A 10270-nucleotide genomic window follows, 5' to 3' on the forward strand; every position below is an offset into this window, starting at 1 on the left:
CGACGCCGGGCCAATTGTGCGCCGCCTCATGGGTCTCCCGGTCGAGGGCCGGCTGCGAAACAGCCCGGCTTTGAACCGGGATCTGTAATGACGCCTCAAGCATCGGGATGCAATGCCTTAGACTGCTGTGCCACTCGGGAGGAGTGCTTTGACTTCTAACCCCCATTAAACATTGTGTGTTTGAGCTACAGACTTTTGGATTCGTCCATTTCTTCTGAATCCATGGATAGTAGGCATGCGTAATTAACGGGGGGCTGAGCTAGAGTGGTGTTGGTGAGACAAGGGCGGATCCTGAAGAGGCCCAGGCCAGGTCTTTAATACAAACTTAAAAGCAATCTATGAAAAGCAGACACTCTTACAAACATGTAACATGTTTTGCTCTATGGCGCTCACAAACTACAAAAGAGTTGTTTGAAGTTGTGTTCTTTTTCTACATAGAAGATCATTGGAAGACATTGTGTCCATAATATACAGTGCATTCGTAAAGTATTCAGACACCTTCACCTTTTCCACTTTGTTAAATTACAGCCGTATTCTAAAATGTATTAAATAGTTATGTCCCCCTCAATCTACACACAATATCCCATATTGACAAAGCATACAGGCTAAGACATTTTTGCAAGTATAAAAATGATCACACATTTGAAGTATTCAGACCCTTTACTCAGTACTTTGTTAAAGCACCTCTGGCAGCGCTTACAGCCTTGAGTCTTCATTGGGTATGATGTTACAAGCTTGACACCTTAGCTTGGCACACCACAGTTCTCTGCAGATCCTCTCAAGATCTGTCAGGTGGGATGAGGAGCGTCGCTGCACCACTATCTTCAGGTCGCTCCAGAGATGTTTAATCGGGTTCAAGTGCGGGCTCTGGCTGGGCCACTCAAGGATATTCAGAGACTAGTCCCGAACCCACTCCTGCATCGTCTAGGCTGTGTGCTTTCAGTCGTTGTCCTGTTGAAAGGCGAACCTTCACCCCAGAAGGAGGTCCTGAGCGCTCTGGACTTATCATCAAGGACACCTCTGTCTTTGCTCCTTTCATCTTTGCCTCGATCCTGACTAGTCTCCTAGTCCCTGAAAAACATCCCCACAGCATGATGCGGCAACCACCATGCTTCACCGTAGGGATGGTGCTAGGTTTCCTCCTGAAGGGACGCTTGTCATTTAGGCCAAAGCGTTCAATCTTGGTGTAATCATACCAGAAGATCTTTTAGTTGCCTTTTGGCAAACTCAAAGCTGGCTGTCATGTGCTTTTTACTAAGGAGTGGCATCCTTCTGGCCACTCTACCATAAAGGCCTGATTGGTGGAATGATACAGAAATGCTTGCCTTTCTGGAAGGTTATCACATCTCCACAGAGGAACTCCGGAGCTGTGTCAGTGACCATAGGGTTCTTGGTCACCTCGCCGACTAAGACCCTTCTCCCCCAATAGCTCAGTTTGGCCATGCAGCCAGCTCTAGGAAGAGTCTTGGTGGTTCCAAACTTATTCCACTTAAGAATGATGGAGGCCACTGTGTTCTTGGGGACTTTCAATGCTACAGACACAATCCTGTCTCAGAGCTATGCGGACAATACCTCATGGCATGGTTTTGGCTCTAACATGCACTGTCAACTGTGGAATCTTATATAGTATAGGACAGGTGTGTGCCTTTCCATCATGTCCAATCAATTGAATTTACCACAGTTGGACTCCAGTCATGTTGTGGAAACATCAAGAAACAGGATGCACCGGAGCCCAATTTCAATTATCATGATTGCTAACCTGCTAATCAATGGCAAATAAAATTGATGACCTAAGATTTTCCTACCAAACGGGGGATAGAAGCTGTAAGGTCATTAGCAAAGATGAAAATCATGACCCAGAAGCAGCGCCCCTAGTGGCCGGGGACTTTATAATCCAGGCAAATCAGTGTCACCAAATTTTGTGCAACCTTGGGGGGAAAAACAAAATCCTACACCACACACAGAGATGCATACAAAGGTCTCCCCCCCCCCACCCTCCATTTGGCAAATCTGACAATTCCATCCTCCTGATTCTTCAACTGTCTTCGCTTTGTCATTATGGAGTATTGTGTTTAGGTGGAAGATAAATTTTCATCCATTTTAGAATAAGGCTGTAACGTAGCAAAATGTTGATACGGTCAAGGGGTCTAAATACTTTCCAAATGCACTGTATAAGCGCACATAGTTGCTATCACAAATGCCAAACAGTTGTCACTGACTAGTTGGATACTAGTTTCCCAGTGAGCATTCAGATAAATTCATTATTTATCAGGTTTTGCTTTGGCGGACCTCTTTTTTTTATTAAACTCATGCAATCAACTTGTAGCCCTGGTTGTTCTGCAAATGAAATGGTAAAACACTTCATTTTGATGCTAGATATTAGGATAGGACATGTATATAAATGAAATTTAAATTTTTGCTGTGATCTCAGGACCGATGGTGTGAGTGTAATTTTCATGCCCTGTGGAAAGCACCTAGCTACAATAGCTAAAGTTCCATAACTTTGGGGGCAGGTAGTCTAGTGGTTAGAGCGTTGGGCCAGTGACCAAAAGGTTGCTAGATCGAATCCCCCCGAGTTGACAAGGTAAAAATCTGACGTTCTGCTCCTGAACAAGACAGTTCACCCACTGTTCCTTTGTAAATAAGAATTTGTTCTTAACTGACTTGCTAGTGAAATAAAGGTTAAATAAATTTTTTAAATGTAAAAAATAAATACCTCAATATGAACATCAAAGGAATGCTGTGGGGGGGTAATAAGAAAACACAAAAAGCCATATGCTATTGATTTAAGGCTATTTAGTTATATGAGGTGAGGGTTACTTATGATAGTTGTGGTTCTTCTGTGCCAGTTTCTCTGGCAGACCATCCTCATCATCGTATTGTTCAAGGGGCTCAACGACTATTGGGCGAGGTGACCTAAGACATCAAAAGTAACAATTAATTACAGCATGTGAGCCTTTAGGAGAAAGATTCATTTGCATTTCATGTTCTACTGAATGGTACCAAATTCATGTAAATCACTTACGTGGTGAGCAAGAAGACTCCATCATTGCAACGATCCAGGGCCTTTCGTGCAGCAGGTTTAGAGGCAAATTCGACAATGCCCTTGCCAGTGGAGCGCCCGCGATCATCTACAATTACCACAGCCCTCTCCACCACTCCAAACTGGGAAAAGGCCTCCTCCAGTAGCTCATTGGAAACAAAAGGTGATAAATTCTTCACAGACAGTGCAGCCGAGTGAGTTGCAAAGCGCACCCGAAGCGGTCTGCCTTTCATGGGTACATCATCCAGCTCAGCTTTAGCTATCTCAGCCAATGCACGGGATTCCTGGAATGGTAGAAATTTGGCTTTTAACTTGATTGAGTTGTTAGTGGGTAGTTTTAAGATTAATGGTTAAAAAGTAGTCAAAAGCGACAACCTTCACCCTAATTGTCCGGTTTACCCAAGACAAGGCATTAAAGACCAAAAATTACAACATTTATAAATACCAAAAGGATAATGTTTATGTTAACTAGTGTAGTGCACTTACAAGGCGTATGAAGCCAAAGCCTTTGTTTTTGTTGATGAAAATCTCACTGGGCTCGCCATACTTTGCAAACAGCTTCTTGAATGTGTCATCTGAGATATCGTTGGGAAGGTTTCCAATGAAAAGGCGGCATCGTTGAGTGTATGTCTTCTCGCCAGGTCTGCGCAACGAGGACAATGTCGCTCTCAACTCCTACAGACAGATACAACGTTCAGTTCAGATTCCAATATTACAATGTTTAGCCTGACAAATGCCCTTGATATTCTGTTACGAGAACATAACATTGGTTAACATTAATTAGGTGATTATGTCGCTCCTGATCACTTGCTTTTCAAATGTCTAGAAATGTACACATTTCGTGCTCTTGTTGGAAGCAATCACTCCCCTATTGCTGACTATCAATGATATATAACTGGGCTAATAACTCACTAACTAGCAAAGGATATGCACAAAATGTGCACATGGCTATATACAGCTCTTGATTCGATCTGCTCACAAACACAGCTGTAAACACAGTCCAGTTCAAAGTAAATGGCAATGGTCCATTTGCATACAGGCCTACAGCAGCTCTGATTGGTTATGCTGCACGGGTCTGGGTCGAGAACGGCCCGATTTGCGCATGTCAATACAATAGAATCCTACTAAGACGTGTTCGGCATACAACAAAATATATTGCATCGTTTGTTTTGGTCTGTTGCGTTGAGAAAGTGTCTAATATTGTTTTGATTCGATCACAATTGCCACAGTAAAGGGAAACGTTGATAGTGTTAGCAGGGAAAAACTCTAGAAAGTTAAGTTCAATAATAACTAATTTATATTAATAACTAAATACACTTTCACTGTATCAACCTCATCTATCAGAAGGCGACTTCGATTCCTTTTTTGATAAACTGTTAAGCCTAGAGCAGGGTTAAGAAAGTTAAGATTCTGATAGTGAACGAAAATAAACATGCAACAATTGAAACAATTTCACTTAGGACAGTTCATAGAAGATGGAGTTATACTGTTTAAGGGCTTTGACACTTTAGAGCACAACTTTATTTAGTACGCTACTTTTGGGTTCGGGGAGAATTTTTTTAACCTCCCTGCGCACCGAACCCATACGGTGATAGCTACATAAATAGTTATATTAACTTCTTGCTAGTATATGCATATAATTGACTGCTTAGGATATAAAACACTAAAGTTTCCAAAACTGTAAAAATATTGTCTGCGAGTATAACAGAACTGATATTGCAGGCGAAAGCCTGAGAAAAATGCAATCCGGAAGTGACTCATGTTTTGAAAGCTCTGCGTTCTGATGCGTCCCTATTGAGCTATCAACCAGATTCCTTTTTCTACGTATTCCCCAATGTGTCTACAGCATTTTGACGTAGTTTCACGCATTTATGTCGAAGAATGAGCGTAAGCGACTATTGTGTAAGTGGTCACCTGATGGCTCTCAGTGATTCTTGCGTAAAATACAGAGGTAGCCATTTTCCCAATCGGTCCTACTGAAAAGCCAATTGTCCCGGTAGATATATTAATCGAATAGATATTTGAAAAACACCTTGAGGATTGATTATAAACAACGTTTGCCATGTTTCTGACGATATTATGGAGCTAATTTTGAATAATTAATTTGATTGCTTTTCTGTTTTGTGACCAAGTTGCCTACTGCTAGCTGGACATAATGCTATGCTAGGCTATCGATAAACTTACACAAATGCTTGTCTTGCTTTGGCTGTAAAGCACATTTACAAAATCTGAGATGACATGGTGATTAACAAGAGGCTCAGCTGTGTTTCAATATATTTTACTTGTGATTTCATGAATATGAATATTTTCTAGTAATATTTATGTCCGGTGCATTATGCTAATTAGTGTCAGATAATGACAACGATCCCGGACATGGGATGGGTAGTTACAGGTTACATTCATGAAGGTCACATTCATGAAAATACAAGTGTCCCACATGATTCGAAATCCTAGAATCTTGCTAATCCAACTGTGTTGTCAGATTTAAAAAAGGATTTACTGCGAAAGAACACGATGCGATTATCTGAGGACAGAGCCCCGTAAAAAAAACTATTTCAACCAGCACAGGAGTAACAAAATCACAAATTTCAATAAAATAAATCATTTACCTTTGACAATCTTCCCCTGTTTGCAATCCCAATGCTCACTGTTACACAATGAGTGGTCTTTTGTTTGATAAAATCCATTTTTATTGCCTAACACGAAACATTTTGTGAACTGCTTGTGTCGTGAATTCCGTCTCATTCAATGTTCGACGACACATTCGATGTAAATACACACACACAAATGTGACTTTATCCAGTCATGTTTGGTTTCATCAACTGGTTTGTTTGCAACACAACCAAACTTGATGGGTCATTTCACGGGACGTATCGACTGAAAGAAGACAAGTAATGACATTGTGCACCAATGATATGACCGCTGTTTCTTTGATTGACTATTTTAACCCAATGACCACTGATCGTCTTGAAATCTAGCTGGGTAGATAGCCAATGAGCCGAGGTAAACGGCAATATGTAATGGTTATTTGTTGGAAGACCAAACCATGTTGTAAACTCCTGCGTAAAGACAGTCATTCGCCATTGAAGATTCATACTGAAAGGAGCCAAGCTTGTTACGCACAGCACTATTTCGATAACGCGCATCTTCAGCTGTTTATATATCGAACATCATGGCGAATCAGCTAAATCTAAGACTAGATATACGAGTGTAGACAAAATTATAGAGGAAATTGATCGTGATAGAGAAACAGATTTTGGAAGACGATTCAGTTAGCGACCATAGTTATGAAGCCAAAATGGAAGCATATTTTTTGAATGGAGAGGAGATTGTTTTGCATTACATTACATTACATTTAAGTCATTTAGCAGACGCTCTTATCCAGAGTGACTTACAAATTGGTGAATTCACCTTCTGACATCCAGTGGAACAGCCACTTTACAATAGTGCATCTAAATCATTTAGGGGGGGGGGGGTGAGAAGGATTACTTTATCCTATCCTAGGTATTCCTTGAAGAGGTGGGGTTTTGGACTGGTAAATTCTTCAGGCTAATGCCGTTGTGTGAAATTAATATAAAATATGTGATTTTTTTAAACATTTTATTTGCAATATATAAAAATGTAATGAAATGTGTAAAGTACACATTGGCTATGCGTTGTAGGTGGGGGAATGTTTGTATGTATGTGAATGACCCATAGCCTATGCTTGTGTGTGTATGTATGTATATATAAATGGAATGGAGTAGTGTAACACCAAACCCACACATCGCAACACAGCGACCATGCTTCCTCCACGCAGTCTACATATTATGGATTAGAGGGAGCATGGTCGAGATTCGTGTGTCTGCCGCCCCACCCCACCATGAAATAGCCTATTCGAGGCAGGCCCACAACAATGGCCAAAGTTAAATGGAACAGCACTTTATGTTCCCTGTACTCTATATATATCTGTTGATACAGGGCTGATGTGTGAAACTATTCTAACTGAACATTTTCTTTCAGTTACACTGACTCCGAATGGGAGCCCACGATGCCAAGGTGTCCATCCCCCACTAAAGCTGGTTCATCTAGCCGGACACCTGTTGTCTCCAGCTCCACACCTCCCGGGCCATCTAGAGGTTTGAAGGCACTGACAAAGCGGAGGAGGGGAAGTGTGCCACCTGCTAACGAAGGGACAGAAGGGCATTGGCACACTGTCCTAGAAGATGATGTGGAGCCACCTCAACCTACATTTAGGCCAAAAACAAAGCCAGGACCTCAGCTGAACATGACTGCAACGTACAGCCCCCTTCAGATTTTTCAGCTGTTTTTCACCAAATCCGTCGTCGATTCGCTCGTGTCTAACACGAATAAGTATGGGGAGAAGAAGCAAGCAGGCAAAAAGGTAGCATGGAAGCCCATATCCATGTCAGACCTTTTCTGCTACCTTTCACTGGTTGTCTACATGGGGCTGGTGAAGCTGAAAAGCCTGAGGGACTACCAGAAAACATCATCTCTCTACCAACTGCCTTTCCCCATGACTTACATCTAGGGAGTTTTTCCTAGTCACCGTGCTTCTACACCTGCATTGCTTGCTGTTTGGGGCTTTAGGCTGGGTTTCTGTAGAGCACTTTGAGATATTAGCTGATGTACGAATGGCTATATAAATACATTTGATAGAGGACTGAAGGTCTTCCAAATATTGAAAGTGTGTAAATAGTTACCCATGTAATTTTTTTTGGAGGGGGGGGGGCTAGAATACCATTTTGGTATTTTGTATATAGTTATTCGTTTCAAAATGTATACCTTCACCAATTTGTCCACTTGGGCTACTTGTGTAGGACACCTGGGTGCTGTTGCCCTCTTATGTTTTTCACTGAAATTTTCTCCACCTTCCTAACTGAATGTTTTTATTATCTTGTTTTTATTTAAGTCAGCTGGAATTTTAACTGGAACCATTTACCCAAGTCAGTCCCCTTTCATCTTCTAAAATCAAAAAGGTCAATTCTGTTATATTTATTTTGAGGAATAAAACGCATTATATTCAGAAACCTCAATTAGTGAAAAGACTATGATCATGAAAGTTTATAGGCTATTGGTTGAGTTGTTAGTGGGTAGTTTTAAGATTAAATGGTTAAAAAGTAGTCAAAAGAGACACCCTTCACCCCAATTGTCCAGTTTACCCAAAAGATAAAGCGCTCAATTTGATCAGTTTCCTCCACCTTCCCAGTTCACGATTTCTTGCACAAAAGGTTAAAAAACATTCTGATTGAGAATCTATAGAGCATTTATGCCACCATTCTAGGAAACTATAACTTGAAAGTCATGAATTGTCGTATATAAATACTCCCAACATATCCATCTTCACCTTTGATGATATTAAAATGGCATTATGCCCATCCTTGTAATTCACAACTAGCATATTAACAATTATTTTCCTGGCCAAATATACTAACGAATGAAAATGGGATTGGAAAATAACGAGCGTTTTTCCCGTATTGAACTGCAACAATTATATAAATCCCTCAAACTTGTTAAACTTTAATCATTATAAGTAATGTTTCTGAATGTCTGTTAATTAATGTCTCATTGCCTTGTTTCTTATTCCTTTGTTTTTTTTCCACCGGTTGCCTGTCTCACTGTAATGGCCATGTAATGTGTAATTTTGTTGCAAACAAGTGATTCTCCGCGGCACCACAAATATGTTACATTTGTGTCTCCACGGTGGCTTTCCTCGAAACTTTACGTAGTGTGTGTGGATGCATATCTATTAATCCGCTTTCAGTAACATTGTGGAAATGTACCCGATTCTCACAAAATGGCCGACGTGCCTCCCATGTAGCCAACTAGCCTAGCTAGTTACGTTAGCAGGCTAACTCCGCAGCGTGTGAATGGAACGCTTAACTAGCCCAATGCCATGGACCCACTTATTTCACATAATACATATGCATATCTAACGTTAGATATAATAACTAAGTAGCTAAAATACTAATTACGGAATGTTAGCTAGCACGGCTGGCTAACGTCGTTACTCACATTGGGGGGGTGGGCTTCCTCGGCCTCATTTGAAGTGTTCTTTTGCGTTTGAGGTTCAGGTTTTTTGTTCGCGGGTGCAGATTTATTCCCATTCCCATTGGCGTTGCCGGGTCCTGGTCTTTGCTGGTTCCTATTCATCTGGTTTGGTGGGGGAGATGAGAGAGAGGGTTTTTTAATTTGGTTTGGTGGGGGAGATGAAAGTGCGGGTTTCGGAGGAACAGGCTTCGGAGGTGGGGACTGCATTTTTGGTTGAGCCGCAGGCGCTGTTGCTGCGGCCGCGGGAGGTGCGGCCATCGGAGTTGCTGCTGCTGCGGCCTTCGGAGTTACTGCTGCTGCGGCCGTCGGAGTTGCTGCTGCTGCAGTGGCAGGAGCTACTGTGGCAGCGGCCTGCTGCTGCTGTATGGGGCCCTTCATGGTTAGCGCAGGGCCAGGAGTAGGTGGTGGCCGAATGGCTTGAGCGTTGGGCTGGGAAAGAGTTGGTGCGGGTGGCTTCTGAGGGGTTATCTGAGGTATCTGGTTGGGTGGTTTTCCAAAGTTACCGGGATGAGGCCCTCTTTGAAAAGGGTGTTGGTTTTGTCTGAAATTATTCATGTTACCCATTCCACCTCGCATCGGGCCAGCACCTCCCCGGCGTTGAAATCCAACTCCACGATTATTTCCTCTAACGTTAAGGTTAAATCTGTCCCGAGACATTTCTGCGTTGTAGGATCACTGGATAAAATAAAAAGATGTACTATAACGTTGAAGCACGTAGCTAACTGACTGCTGTTGTTCCAAACAGCTCTCCTTCTTTCTAAAATGGCGATTCAATAACGTCGACGTATCTCCCGATTTAGACAGGAATAGCACCTGCGCATGCGTATCTCCGCCCAGAAGTATTTACATATCGGGAATCTCCGGATGTGATTTTTTTGTAAACAAACATTTCTTTGTGTTTTTTTGAAACAATTTTTTGATGTAAGTCATAGTCATTTCACATTAACGGTCCGTGTAACCCTTATCAGTCTAATAATCTCATACACTCATTCAAATTGAATATTGGGCTCCTGAGTAGTGCTGCAGTCGAACAGCTTCTTCCCCCAAGCCATGAGACTGCCTACCCACTTTATTATTTATTTCATTATCTTAATTGTTTTTGCACTGGCATCACACTCACTGGACTCCATTCCATTTCTTAAATTCCAGCCATTACAATGAGCCCATCCTCCTACA

General features: G+C 41.9%; 1 protein-coding gene across 2 annotated transcripts in view; it reads right to left on the minus strand.

The window, feature by feature from the left end:
* The window catches only part of LOC135552289 (splicing factor, proline- and glutamine-rich-like), a 28696-nt gene extending 18814 nt beyond the window's left edge, over positions 1-9882 (minus strand). The window contains exons 1-4 of one of the 2 annotated variants that reach the window (XM_064983828.1): positions 9059-9882; positions 3530-3718; positions 3026-3327; positions 2821-2916 (exon numbers count right to left, since the gene is read on the minus strand). In XM_064983828.1, coding sequence (XP_064839900.1) covers positions 2821-2916; positions 3026-3327; positions 3530-3718; positions 9059-9751 — 1280 coding nt within the window. In that variant the 5' untranslated portion in view covers positions 9752-9882. The remainder of the gene's footprint in view (positions 1-2820; positions 2917-3025; positions 3328-3529; positions 3719-9058) is intronic. The other variant, XM_064983827.1, reaches the window with a different exon arrangement.
* Between the last annotated feature and the right edge of the window lie 388 nt (positions 9883-10270).

Source organism: Oncorhynchus masou, chromosome 13 (assembly GCF_036934945.1).
Source record: "Oncorhynchus masou masou isolate Uvic2021 chromosome 13, UVic_Omas_1.1, whole genome shotgun sequence".
Lineage (NCBI taxonomy): Eukaryota > Metazoa > Chordata > Actinopteri > Salmoniformes > Salmonidae > Oncorhynchus > Oncorhynchus masou.